The sequence below is a fragment of the Chiloscyllium plagiosum genome, unplaced genomic scaffold, assembly GCF_037043375.1.
Source record: "Chiloscyllium plagiosum isolate Xiang-an unplaced genomic scaffold, Cpla_swu_hap1 HiC_scaffold_5, whole genome shotgun sequence".
Lineage (NCBI taxonomy): Eukaryota > Metazoa > Chordata > Chondrichthyes > Orectolobiformes > Hemiscylliidae > Chiloscyllium > Chiloscyllium plagiosum.
The window spans coordinates 104,732,576-104,746,548 of NW_028270143.1; the positions used below are offsets into that span (position 1 = coordinate 104,732,576).

The following is a 13,973-nucleotide window of genomic DNA, read 5'->3' on the forward strand; positions in this document are numbered from 1 at the left end:
ATTTCTGTCAACCAAAGTTAGTCTTGAGATTTGTCCTTTGCTAGCACCGAGCAGGACTGAGAATTATTTAAATTAAAATGGAAAGGATGAGCTGATCTGTAAAGAACTGCGGGGGAGGAAGCCCCATCAGCATTCACACATCATAGTTGTGAAGAATATCGTTACTATATCTCTGTCCTCCTCAATATGAAGTTCGGGTCATTCTAATCAAATGTGCTGTTGTATCACTGCCAACTTCAGTAGGCTAATGGAATTAGACCACAGTTAATTCATAACACTACCAAATGAAACAGATGGAACTAATCATCAGCCCACAAAGGAGTAATGGTCATTATTTTGTAATCAAATTCCAGCACTTTGCTGTACAACAATAATTTGCATTTATGTAGCGTCCTTAACCTGTAATAAAGCAGCAGACGCCTAATCAGACAATACTTGACTCCAAGTGAGATTCTCAGAGAAGTGACCAAAGTCCCTCAGTCAGGGACTTAAAAGTGGAGGTGGTGGGACTTAGGGCTGCAATTCAGTCATCCTGGGGCCGAAGGCATGACAACTAACAGGCAAAGGGAGCAATGCTCAAAGAAACTTAGGTTTCTCCAGTAATTGTGGAGCTGAAAGAGGCACTGAGATTGGGAGACATGAGTGGCCTAAACATGAGAATGGTCATCATTTTATTAAACAGTTTTCACCCCTTAAACTACCTCCTGCCTCACATTCTAAACTGCCAATCCCAACCCTCTCTTCAAAAAGCCATCCCTGACCCCTCTGCATGCTTCTACCCCATCAGCAATCCCTTCTACTTTACTGCCTTCCACTTGTTCATCAAGAAAATACACCTCATCTCTTGGCAAATGCTCTGGACAGTCATACAGATAGTTAACTGTTTGTCTAACGCTTGAAGCTTCCAGTTAGAGGCACACAGACAGGAAATTGCCTCTAATTTGTTTAGCCCAGCCAAATAGTCATAACAGTAAAATTATAATGCGATACCTTTGATCCATATTCCCAGAAAATTTGAAGCATTAGCTGAACAGCCTAACAGACAGGTCAGTGCAAGAAAAAGCTTTCTTCATGGCTCCCAATGCTTCTATATTTCTAACGGTTTCATTAGTTATGCCTCATAATTTTTCAGAGGTATTTATTAATGAATTATGCACTTGAGAAAACCTTCACCTATTTTCCAAAAGTTTGCTTTTTGCTGAAATCCCTCAGTGGCCCTAATAGTGTGGACAGACTGAAGTATATGGAGTGTGCAATGTGCTTGCATTTCATCAGATTGGCATTGAAAGCAAATATACCATGAACCTCTCTACCTCCACTGCATAACTTCCAGCAGATAAGTGCAAGGCACTTCTAACATGACGAGCTTTTCTTTCAGGCTATTCCTCACAGGAATGGGTGTTTAGTTTGCCTGAAAATTTGCCAACGTGTCAACAATCCCCTTTCAGCTTAAACACTTCCCTGTTGAATAAAGACCTGTCAAAGATCAAGATGTATAATATTTGCTTCAAGTTAAGAACTCTCAGTACCCCAGCTACAAGACTCATTCAGTGGGGCTCAGTTGACAAGAATTCTACAGGCTGCTGTGTTTCAAACTGCAGTCTGCCCAGGAGCAACTAAACTTCGAAACAGTAACTGTGCTCCCTGCTGCCGCATCGTCATGTTGTGGCATCCCCGACATGACTAGACTCCCAGATGCACTCTGCTTCTCCTTGCTGGTGGTCCGGCTCTTACCTGATGTGAAGCTGTCCATTTGCTTTGCGGAGCAGACTCTCTGGTGTTGGTGGTGATTTCAGGGCGGAAAGTGGCAGCTAGTCAGCTGTATGAGCTTGAGTTCAGGCAGCAGGGAGACCACCAGCTGGTGAAGGTTGGGACAGAAAAGGCCCATGTGTCCTGGGCAGACCCCAAGATAATATCCCTCCTGGCCTCATGAGGGAAGCTGAAAAGGCAAAGTGACTGCTTCTGCTCCTGAACCCTTCCTGTTCCTCCCTCCAAATCGCAGGAAGGCCATGACAGCCTCCACATTGAGATCACGCGGTTATCAGAAACCTAACCGGCATGGCTAGAGTTAGTTCAGGTGTCAGTGTTTGCCCTTGCTGAGATAAACTTGGTAATTTAGGAATGGCACAGACGAGGTTGGAATTTGGAGGGTAACTCAATGTAAATACACACAGCCCACTTTCTGCAGGTGAGTAGGATTATTGTCACTCCAATGGATGGCAGCAAAAAAAAAGTTGTTTTACCATATCGAACTGAAGCGACATAGATTGTCCAGTATGGAAATCTTACTTTTCTTGTGCTCAGGTAAAATGACATGGAGATGTATTACACCAGGCCAGCCAGCAGCCTTTCCATCTCGTGTTAACTCTGGGTTAAGCATCACCAGCTGTTGCTCAGGCACCCAGTCACCATCTCTTCTGTCTTTTGCTACACAGGAAGGTAATGGACTGAAAAGTCTTACAATTGATTTGCTGTATTCTCTGGGCTCTCTTCTTATTCAGCTGATCCTTTCATTTCTGCTTTCTTCTTCCAGAACCCTTCCAAACAGTCAGTTCCCAGACGTCATAGCCATTGGCGACTATTTCTAAGTTGCCGTGGAGGGGAGGGGGGGGGAATGTCAACATTTACCATCACCACATCTCACTTACTGGTGTCCTTGCAGTCAATGTGTGGACACCCGAGGGGTGTTGATCCAGTTCACCGTACAGAAGCTCTTTGGTTATACCACCATCATCTATTATGAACCTGGCCGAGCCATTAGCTTAGCAACGAGTGTTTGCTGATGAAATGAGGACTCTTCATGGTCTCTGCTTGTTGACTTTGCCCTGCCAAAATATACTAAGATAGTGAAGATGGGAATTGTTTCACCTTTTCTCCTGCCCAGCATATGTGACCCAGGTCTTGCCACTGTAGAGGATTGTGCTGAGTGTGTAGGCTGTGGTTCTCAGTGTGGGATGCAAGTGCAGTATTGTCAATGTTGGGCAACTCTCTGATGACGACTAGGCACTCCTTTGTTTTGGATCACAGATGAGCAAGGCTGAACAGCTTCCTGTCCCAGTCTGGTAACTATTGTAGATGGCCTGAAGACATAGGACAGCAAGAAATAGAAACATGTCAAATAGCATCAATGCCAGAACACAACTGTGTTTGATCATACTACAGATCTCAAAGAGGTCCCAATGTTGTCCAGTGATAGCTGACCTTACTCATCATATCTTCATGGAAAGAGGAGATCATATTGAGCACTTTGAGGCTAAATGTCTACATTGTCCTAGCAGATGATAGGGTTGCTCTCTCATTAGAGATGTACCAATATCACAAACATAAAATGAACAATTATTTCTTGGTTTTAAAATCCCTACCCTAACTCAATTACTGAGAGGGTTGTCAATGTTTAAGCAATAGCAGAAAAACAGCTGAGCAACCGGGCACACTATGTCGCATCAACCAAAAACAGGCAATTAATGTCATAGGAAATTATGGTTGATGTGATTATTCATGTTGAGTTTCCAAGCAAGAAGGAACAAATCTCATAAACCACCATTTCGCTCTCTGCTCCGCCCCCAGCAACTGGATCCTCAGCTTCCTGACCCACAGACTGCAAACAGTGAAGGTAGGTAACTGCACCTCTTTCATGATAACCCTCAACACTGCAGACCCCCAAGGATGCATTCTGTATTCCCTGTACATCCACGACTGTGTAGCCAAATTCTGAGTGAACACCATCTCCAAGTTTGCTGATGATACCACTGCAGCAGGATGAGTCAGAAAGGAGATCATAGTTCAATAATAACAATTTCTCTCTCAATATTAGCAAAACAAAAAGAACTGATCATTGACTTCAGAAAGAAGGGAGGAGAACACGCCCCCCCCCCCATCTACATCGATAGAGAAGGAGTTGAGAGGGTAGAGAGTGTCATGTTCCTCGAAGTGAAGATAACTGAACCTGTCCTGGACTTCCCACTGAGATGCAATGGTCAAATAGGTATATCAGTGCCTCTTCTTCCTCAAGCAGCTTAGGAACTTTGGCATGTCCATAAGGACCTCACCAACTTACAAATGCATCATTGAAAGCATGTGGTATGGGTGCATAATGGCCTGGTACGGCAACTGCATTGCCCAGGACAATAAAAAACTACAGAAGGCTGTATGCACAACCCAGACAATCACGGGAGCCAACCTCTCATCCTTGGACTCCATTTACACGGCTCGCTGCCGCAGAAAGGCTACAAACATCATCAAAGACTCCTCCCACCCCGGTAATGCTTTCCTACAACTTCTTCCATCAGGCAGAAGATACAGAAGCTTGAACACGTGCACCAACAGGTTCAAGAACAGCTTCTGCACCCTATGATCTGTATGTCCTTGTTTGCTGTCATCTGCCTGTACTGCTCGCAAAACAAAACTTCTCACTGCACTTAGGTACACGTGACTACAACAATAAATCAAATCAAATCTTCTCTCGGAAATGGCTACACATGACTTCAACAGCATCCCCTGTGTCATTCTATCATCAATTATAATTCTGCCTAGCTCTATCCTCACTGCCACCATATAGATCAGGTAATAACCCTAGAGGCAGGGTGAAGAATTGTTCATATTTGCAGGCATCACGCAAACCATGGCCAAAAAAAGGACCATATTTGTCTAAATAGTAACATGGTGTTATTGGAAATCTGAAGGTGCATTCTTGATTTAAATTTCAGAAAACATTCAAAGATTTAGAAGGCGGTGGAACTGATGCTGTCACTTACTCCAGGATGTGCACCGGGAAAAAAAAGATGATTTGACAAAAAATGGAGGTGCAAGATCTGTCTGTAAATACGCTGGGGTTTGTTTGTGTGTGGTTTTATAAAACAGTTTGAAACATGATTGCAAGACTGTAAGTACATTGCAAATCCAAAGATATGACAGAAATATATTTCTGCAGTGATGAGTGTTTGAAATGTGTCACATCTGAGTGACAGAAATGCGGTCAAACAAAGCTAGTTGCCAGAGGATGGTGTCCAAATTCTATCACTCCTGTGTTGAAGCAGACAGTCCAAGGAAGAGATTCTCAGAATGCTTTCATGAAAACCATCTTGTTCAGTTAAGAAGTCACTGTCAAAGCAGAGCAAACCAAAATAGACAAACTCTGAAATAATAAAATTCAAAACAAAATGGAGATGTTCTGCATTATTTGCTTCAGTACTTGGTTGAAATATGTTTGAAAAGAGTCCAAAAATATCTAAGGCAGATGCTAGAACCACCTCATTATACTTGGGATGAATCTGCATCATTGGTTCAAATTATTCTGTGGCACCTAACTTACGTAAATGATCTATTTCAGCAAAGGAAGCAGTCTTGTCCAGGTCTGTACTCTAAAACAAAGTCAACCCTTATGCCTTAAACAAGGCTGCTTAGTGTAGAGGAGAACTTAACACATTAATCTAAAATTATTTTACCTCTTGTTTAATAGAGAAGCTGACTGATTATTTCAAAGAGATCACTGCCTTCTTTGAAATAGCAGTCACAGGACTTCATGCAAGCAATTATATGCCAACACTAGCTGAGCCAAATTTCAAGGCACAGATGTGGTAAATCACAAACTCACTTGAGGAGAAGTTGGAAAATAACTGGGATTGATGATAGACCCAACATTTACCATATCTGAGCCAATTTCTTCAGTACGTATGCCCTTTTTTATGTCAATATGTAAAAACCTGCACTTACCTTTGCTGATTGTCATTTTCCATAGTTAAACCCAGTTATAAAAGTCCTCCTGTGGTTCTATAAGGCAATAAGACCAGAAGATATAGGAGCAGAATTAGATCATTCAGCTCATCTAGTCTACTCCGCCATTCAATCATGGCTGATAGGTTTCTCAACCCCATTTTCCTGCCTTCTCCATATAACCTTTGATCCCCTTACTCATCAAGAATCTACGTATTTCTGAAACTCGCTCAATGACTTGACCATTACAGCATTCTGTGGCAATGGGTTCCACAGATTCACCACCCACTCGCTGAAGACATTCCTCTTCATCTCAGTTCTAAAGGATTGTCCCCTCACTCTGAGGCTGTGCCTTCAGGACCAAATCTCAGTTGATCCAGGTAGGCCTAATGATCTATCACTTCATTGGATCAATTTGCATTCCAGAGCATTCATTTACACTAACAGCAACCACAAATTACACACAAATGATATCGTTCATGTAGTAAAATGCTTCAAGGTAATCATAGGAGATGAGATGTGAAGAGGCAGAGAGGTTTAGGAAGGGAATACTAGGGCTTGTGGACCTTAAATGCACTGTCAAGAGTGTTGGAGTATCTAAAGTTGGAATTACAAGTGTGCACAGGTCTCAGAGAATTGTAGAGATAACGTGGTGGGACTTGAACACTGAATAAGATTGGAGACGATAATAGTCTCAACATCTGGTCCTGGACTATCCCTCTCAGTACAAGTCTCCAGTGTACTCCTTGAACTAGTAACTGCTGACAGGTTCTCTTCCATTCAATTCCTTATTTCCCTTTTTACCTGGCATTTGCACATGTGTAATTCTGAGTATTAGTATTTCACATGGAACTTTATTGAAGGCATTCCAGAAGACTATCCGGCACAGCACTTAGAATAATAGAGTCACAGAGTTCTACGGCATGGAAACAGACTCTTCGGTTTAACTCATCCATGCTGACCAGATATCTGAAATTAATCTACTCCAATTTGCCAGCATTTGACCCACATCTATCTAAGTTCTTCCTCTTCATATGCCCATCCAGGTGCCTTTTAATTGTTATAATTGTACCAGCCTCCACCATTTCCCCTGGTAGCTCATTCCATATACACACCACACTCTGCGTGAAAATTTTGCACCTTGGGTTTCTTTTAAATCTTTTCCCTCTCACCTTCAACCTATGCCCTCTAGTTTTGGACTCACCCACCCTGGGGAAAAGATCTTGACTATTTCCGCTATCCATGCCTCTCATGATTTTATAAACCTCTATAAATTCGCCCCTCAACCTCCGACACTCCGGGGAAAATAATCCCTGTCCATTCTTCCTCTCACTATAAATGAATTCCTCCAATCCTGCCAACATCCCTGTAAATCTTTTCTGAATCCTTTCAAGTTTCACCACACCCTTCTTATCACAGGGAGACCAGAATGGCACACAGTTTACCAAAAGTGGCTGAGCCAATGTCCTGTATGGCCCAACATGACCTCCCAACTCCTGTAGTCAAAGCACTAACCAATAAAAGAAACCATACCAAACACTTTCTTCACTATCCCATCTACCTGCAACTCCACTTTCAATGAACGATGACCCTGCATTCCCCAGGACCTCACCATTAAGTGTATAAGTCCTACCCTGATTTGCCTTTCCAAAATGCAGCACTTCATATTTTTCTAAATTAAATCCCATCTGCCACTCCTCAGCCCATTGGCCCATCTGATCAAGATTATGTTGTACTGTCAGGTAACCTTCTTCGCTGTCCACTACACCTCCAATTTTGGTGTCATCTGCAAATTTACTAACTATACTCCCATGTTCACATTCAAATCATTTATATAAATGACAAAAAGCAGTGGATCCAGCATGGATCCTTGTTGCACACCACTGGTCAGGGGCCTCCAGTGTGAAAAGCAACCCTCCACCACCACCCTCTGTCTTCTACCTTTGAGCCAGTTCTGTATCCAAATGGTTAGTCTCCCTGTATTCTATGAAATCTAACCTTGCTAACCAGTCTACCATGAGGAACCTTGTCAAACATCATACTGAAGTCCACATAGATCACATCCACCGTTCTGCCCTCATCAATCCTCTTTGTTACTTCTTCAAAAATCTCAATCAAGTTAATGGCACCTCCTTCCCTGTAATATGGACATTTTTCAAGAGATTGTTAATTATTTCCACACATTCTGTCTTCCACATCCTTCTCCACAGTAAACACTAATGATTTCCCATGCAAAAAGCCATGTTGACAATCCCTAATCAGTCCTTGCCTTTCCAAATACATGCACACCCTGTCCCTCAGGATTTCCTCCAACAACTTGCCTACCACTGAGGTCAGGCTCACCAGTCTATAGTTCCCTGGCTTGTCCTTAACGCCCTTCTTAAACAGTGGCACCACGTTAGCCAACCTCCAGTTTTCCGGCACCTCATCTGTGACTATTAATGATGCAAATATCTCAGCAACTGGCTCAGCAATCACTTCCCTAGCTTCACACAGAGTTTGAGGGTGCACCTGATCAGATCCCAGGGATTTGTGCACCTTTTTGCGTTTTATGACGTCTGACACCTCCTTCCCTGTAATATGGACATTTTTCAAGAGATTGTTAATTATTTCCACACATTCTGTCTTCCACATCCTTCTCCACAGTAAACACTAATGCAAAATATTTGTTTAGTATCTCTCCCATCTCCTGCAGTTCCATGCACAAGTGGCCTTGCTGACCTTTAAGGGGTCCTATTCTGTTCCTAGTTACCCTTTTGTCCTTAATTGTTTAAATCTTTTGGATTCTCCATTACACTGTTTGCCAAAGCAACCTCATGCCACCCCCCCTCCCGCCCATCCCCAACCTGCTTTTTGCCCTCCTGATTTCCCTCTTTAGTATACTCCTACTGCCTTTATATTCTTCTAAGGATTCACTCGATCTGTGCTGTCTCTACCTGACATGTGTTTCCTTCTTTGTCTTAACCAAAACCTCAATTTCTCTTGTATTCCAGCATTCCCTACACCTATCAGCCTTTTCTTTCATCCTAACAGGAATATACAGTCTCTGGACTCTCATTATCTCATTTCTGAAGGCTTCCCATTTTCCAGCTGTCCCTTTACCCATGAACATCTGCCCCCAATCAACTTCTGAAAGTTCTTGCCTAATACCGTCAAAATTGGCCTTTCTCCAATTTAGAACTTTAACTTTTACATTTGGTCGATCGTTTTCTATCACTATTTTAAAACTAATAGAATTATGATCACTGATCCCAAAGTGCTCCCCCCCCCCCCCCCACTGACACCTCAGTCACTTGCCCTGCCTTATTTCCCAAGAGGAGGTCAAGTTTTGCACCTTCTCTCACAGGTACATCTACATACTGGATCTTGTACACACTTAAATTCCTGTCCATCTAAACCATTAACACTATGCAGGCCCAGTCTATGTTTGGAAAGTTAAAATCCCCTCCCTTAACCTCCCTATTATACTTACAGATAGCTAAGATCTCCTTACAAACTTGTTTCTCAGTTTCCCTCTGACTATTAGGGGGTCTATAGTGCAATCCCAATAAGATGATCATCCCTTTTTTATTTCTCGGTTCCACCCAAACAACTTCCTTGGACGTACGTGAGGAATAAAAGGATGATTAGGGTAGGAATAGGGCCAGTCAAAGACAGAAGTGGGAAGTTGAGTGTGGACCCTGTAGAGATCGGAGAGGTGCTAAATGAATATTTATCATCGGTGTTCACTCAGGAAAAGGAGAATATTGTGGAGGAGAAGAATGAGGTACAACATATTAGACTAGAAAGGATCGAGGTTAGTTACGAACAGGTGTTATCAATTCTAGAAGGAGTGAAAGTAGACAAGTCCCCTGGGCTGGATGGAATTTATCTGAGGATTCTCCGGGAAGCTAGGGAGTAGATAGCAGAGCCGTTGGCTTTGATATTTGAGTCGTCATTGTCTACAGGTTTAGTACCAGAGGACTGGAGGATTGTAAATGTTGTGCCCTTGTTCAAGAAGAGCAGCAGAGATGACCCAGGTAATTATAGACTAGTAAGCCTGACTCCTGTTGTAGGAAAGGTTTTGGAAAGGATAACGAGAGATAAGATTTATAATCATCTAGTAAGCAACCATTTGATTTCAGATAGTCAGCATGGTTTCGTCAAGGGCAGGTCGTGTCTCACAAACCTCATTGAGTTTTTTGAGAAGGTGACCAAGCATGTAGATGAGGGTAGGGCAGGTGACGTGGTATACATGGACTTCAGTAAAGCCTTTGATAAGGTTCCACATGGTAGGCTGATGGACAAAGTGCAGAGGCATGGAATTGAGGGTGATTTAGCAGTTTGGATTAGAAACTGGCTTTCTGGAAGAAGGCAGCAGTGGTGGTTGATGGAAAATATTCAGTCTGGAGTCCAGTTACTAGTAGTGTGCCACAAGAATCTGTTTTGGGACCACTGCTGTTTGTCATTTTTATAAATGACTTAGACACAGACATAGGTGGATGGATTAGTAAATTTACAGACGACACTAAAGTCGGTGAGTAGTGGACAGTTGGAAGAATGTTACAGGTTGCAGGGGGATTTGGATAAACTGCAGAAATGGGCTGAGAGGTGGCAAATGGAGTTCAATGCAGCTAAATGTGAGGTGATGCACTTTGAGAAGAATAACAGGAAGGCAGAGTAATGGGTCAATGGAAAGATTCTTGGTGGTGTGGATGTGCAGAGGGATCTTGGACTCCATGTGCATAGATCCCTGAAAGTTGCCACCCAGGTGGATAGTGCTGTTAAGAAGGCAAACGGTGTGTTAGGTTTCATTGGTAGAGGGATTGAATTCCGGAACCGCAATATCATGCTGCAACTATACAAAACACTAGTGCGGCCACACTTGGAATATTGTGTACAGTTCTGGTCACCCTATTGATTAGATTACTTACAATGTGGAAACAGGCCCTTCGGTCCAACAAGTCCACACCGACCTGCCGAAGTGCACCCACCCAGACCCATTCCCCTACATTTACCCCTGCACCTAACACTAGGGGAAATTTTAGTGTGGCCAATTCACCTAACCTGCACATTTTTGGACTGTGGGAGGAAACCGGAGCACCCCGAGGAAACCCACGCAGACATGGGGAGAATGTGCAAACTCCACACAGTCAGTTGCCTGAGACGGGAATTGAACCCTGGTCTCTGGCGCTGTGAGGCAGCAATGCTAACCATTGTGCCCACAGAAAGGATGTGGAAGCATTGGAAAAGGTGCAGAGGAGATTTACCAGGATGTTGCCTGGTCTGGAGAGAAGGTCTTATGAGGAAAGGCTGAGAGACTTTGGAATATTGTGTACAGTTCTGGTCACCCTATTGATTAGATTACTTACAATGTGGAAACAGGCCCTTCGGTCCAACAAGTCCACACCGACCTGCCGAAGTGCACCCACCCAGACCCATTCCCCTACATTTACCCCTGCACCTAACACTAGGGGAAATTTTAGTGTGGCCAATTCACCTAACCTGCACATTCTCATTGGAAAGAAGAAGGCTAAGGGGGATTTGATAAAGACATACAAGATGATCAGAGGATTAGACAGTGAAAGACCTTTTCCTAGGATGATGATGTCAGCTTGTACAAGAGGGCATAACTACAAATTGAGGGGTGATAGATTTAAGACAAAGGTTAGAGGCAAGTTCTTTACGCAGGGAGTGGTAAGGGCGTGGAATGCCCTACCTGCTAATGTAGTCAACTCAGCCACATTAGGGAGGTTTAAACAATCCTTAGATAAGCACATGGATAATATTGGGATAGTGTAGGGGGACGAGCTGAGAATAGTTCACAGGTCGGCGCAACATCGAGGGCCGCAGGGCCTGTTCTGCGCTGTATTGTTCTATGTTCTATTCCCAGGAATATCTTCCATAAGTACAGCTGTGATATTATCCCTCATCAAAAACCCCATTTCCCTTCCTCTCTTGCCCCCTCCCCCGCCCCCACTTTCATTCCTTCCTATAGCATTTGTATCTTGGAACATTAAGCTGCCAGTCCTATCCATCTCTGAGCCACATCTTTGTAATTGCTATGATGTCCCAGTCCCATGTTCCCAACCATGCCCTGAGTTCATCTGCTATTAGGCCTTTTGCATTGAAATAAATGCAGTTACCTTTTGCCTCTTACCTCGTCTCACAATTTCACCTGTCATCCATGGTTCCCTCATCTTGCCATTTAAAAATTAACTTTTGCTCTTAAAAATGGTTTTATTATCATTATGTTTACAGGAAAGCAATCAGGGCCCCAAGACCAGAACTTTAAAAATGCTGCATATTCTGTCAATCACGAAATTAGGTCAAATAAATTTGCTCTTTATAAAGAGGCTAGCAAGCATGTCATCTGACCTGTGATAGACAAAACACAGGACTGTACAGATTGTTATGTTCATTAAATTGTATGCACCTTATAGGATCATTTATCTTCTTGCAAATTTCAAATATTAATCCAATCATTTAAAACTGATTAATTATTTTCATCAGCATTATTAATGATAGTCAAATGACTCACAGATGAATAGCACACGTAAGTAAATATATATGCATCGTTGATATGAGATTATAAAAGGGACCAGACCAGAACAAGGTATTATAGTTGAGTAGCTCAATTAGAACAGGCAATACCTATCTGACATTCAAATGAGATTCATTCTAAATAACTGTCTTTACTGGTTTTTAGACAACTTGTGATGTTTCATGAGAGAACATTAGAAGATAATGTTGGAAATGCAGAGCAGGAGTTAGTGTTCCATATCATCACCTTCAAGATACTCCAGGGAAACTTTAAAAAGATCCCTTTTTTGGCTTGATTAATACCAAGAAATGAAGAAATCCTCCTGTTTTAATGGTTTTGGCCTTAAAGGTTTTGAAGGTCTTAAGATAACATTTCATTTTTATTTATCTGCTGAATATGACCCAAGGATGTTTCAAAATATCCACAAGCACACGCAGAAATTCATTTAAATATAAATTCATCACAAAAATCTAGGTGATTCATTTAAGTTTGTCAAAATTACTTAGACTTTATTACATACAAAACTATTACAAACTATTACTGAGTTGAATGTAATGAAAATTGCAAAATATAACTTTCTCATGTATAGTGGAAACCACAGGCTAAGAATTATTCTTCACTGCTCACTCACAGAAAGAAGAAAAAACAATTTAGTACCTTAAAATGTGCAAAGTTTATTATGCATTTACCAGTTTCAACTGTATGTATTTATAATTTAACCTGAACAAATGAATCATTAAAAGGAGTTAAAACTTTCAACTAGTATAAAAAGTGAACTGGGAAGCCGAAGGGAAGATTAGTGGCAGTTTAAAGAACGTACTGGACACAGCAGTGAAGATTTAGAAATAACAAATAAATATGGAACATATGTTTTGAATGGATCATGCCTGATGTCTTATCAAAAATCACTCATTTCTTTTTTCTTTTTATCACAACAATTGCTCAATAACAGGAGAAATCATAGAACTGGTAGCCTTCAATATGTGTTCCGGAGTGGACAACATAAGATTGTCCTGAAAACAAGCCTCACAGCAACAACATCTATCTGTATCTTTCAGGAGTTTGCGGATGCAATATTCCAGATGGTCACAGGGAAATTCAAAGAGCTGACAGACAATTTGACCTCCTCACACGCACGTCATAAGGTACTAGCAGGAATTGTAATGACAAGAGGTAAGACGAATCTAAACCTTCAAGTTTATTTTGCCTGATTACGAAAATGTTGTCTCCTGGAGGATTCTTATTTTTCATATTCATTTAGTAACTACTGCTTTTTTTTTGTCTAGCCTATTTCATAAAATATTATTCATATTTAACATATGAAATTGGCTATTTGATCCTTCGACCTTCTCCACCATTCAGTAAGATCATGGCTGATCTGTTTTTGTTCTAAAGCCCCTATTCCTATCTATCCCTGGTAACCTCTGATTCCCCTGCGTGACAAGAAGCTATCTACCTCTGCTTTAAAAATATCCTGAGAGTCCTAGCTCCACTGCCTTCTCAGACAGAAAGTTCCAAAGTCACACAACCCTCTGGCAGAGAAAAGAAAATCCCTTCATCTCTGTCAAAGCCATCCAGGATCTCATACACATCAATCAAATCATCCTTTGCTCTTTGTAACTCCAGTAAAATCAATCCCAACCTGTCCAATTATTCCTTACAAGGCAACCTGCTCATTCCAGGTATCAATCGAGCAAACTTTCTTTCAACCAATGCATTTGCATCCTTCCTTAAATAA

The 13,973-nt window shown here is 41.9% G+C and overlaps 1 protein-coding gene across 2 annotated transcripts in view; it reads left to right on the forward strand.

The window, feature by feature from the left end:
* The window catches only part of adarb2 (adenosine deaminase RNA specific B2 (inactive)), a 748,761-nt gene that overhangs the window by 560,856 nt on the left and 173,932 nt on the right, over nt 1–13,973 (forward strand). For both annotated transcript variants that reach the window (XM_043690659.2, XM_043690662.2), the window contains one exon: nt 13,294–13,408. In XM_043690659.2, coding sequence (XP_043546594.2) covers nt 13,294–13,408 — 115 coding nt within the window. The remainder of the gene's footprint in view (nt 1–13,293; nt 13,409–13,973) is intronic.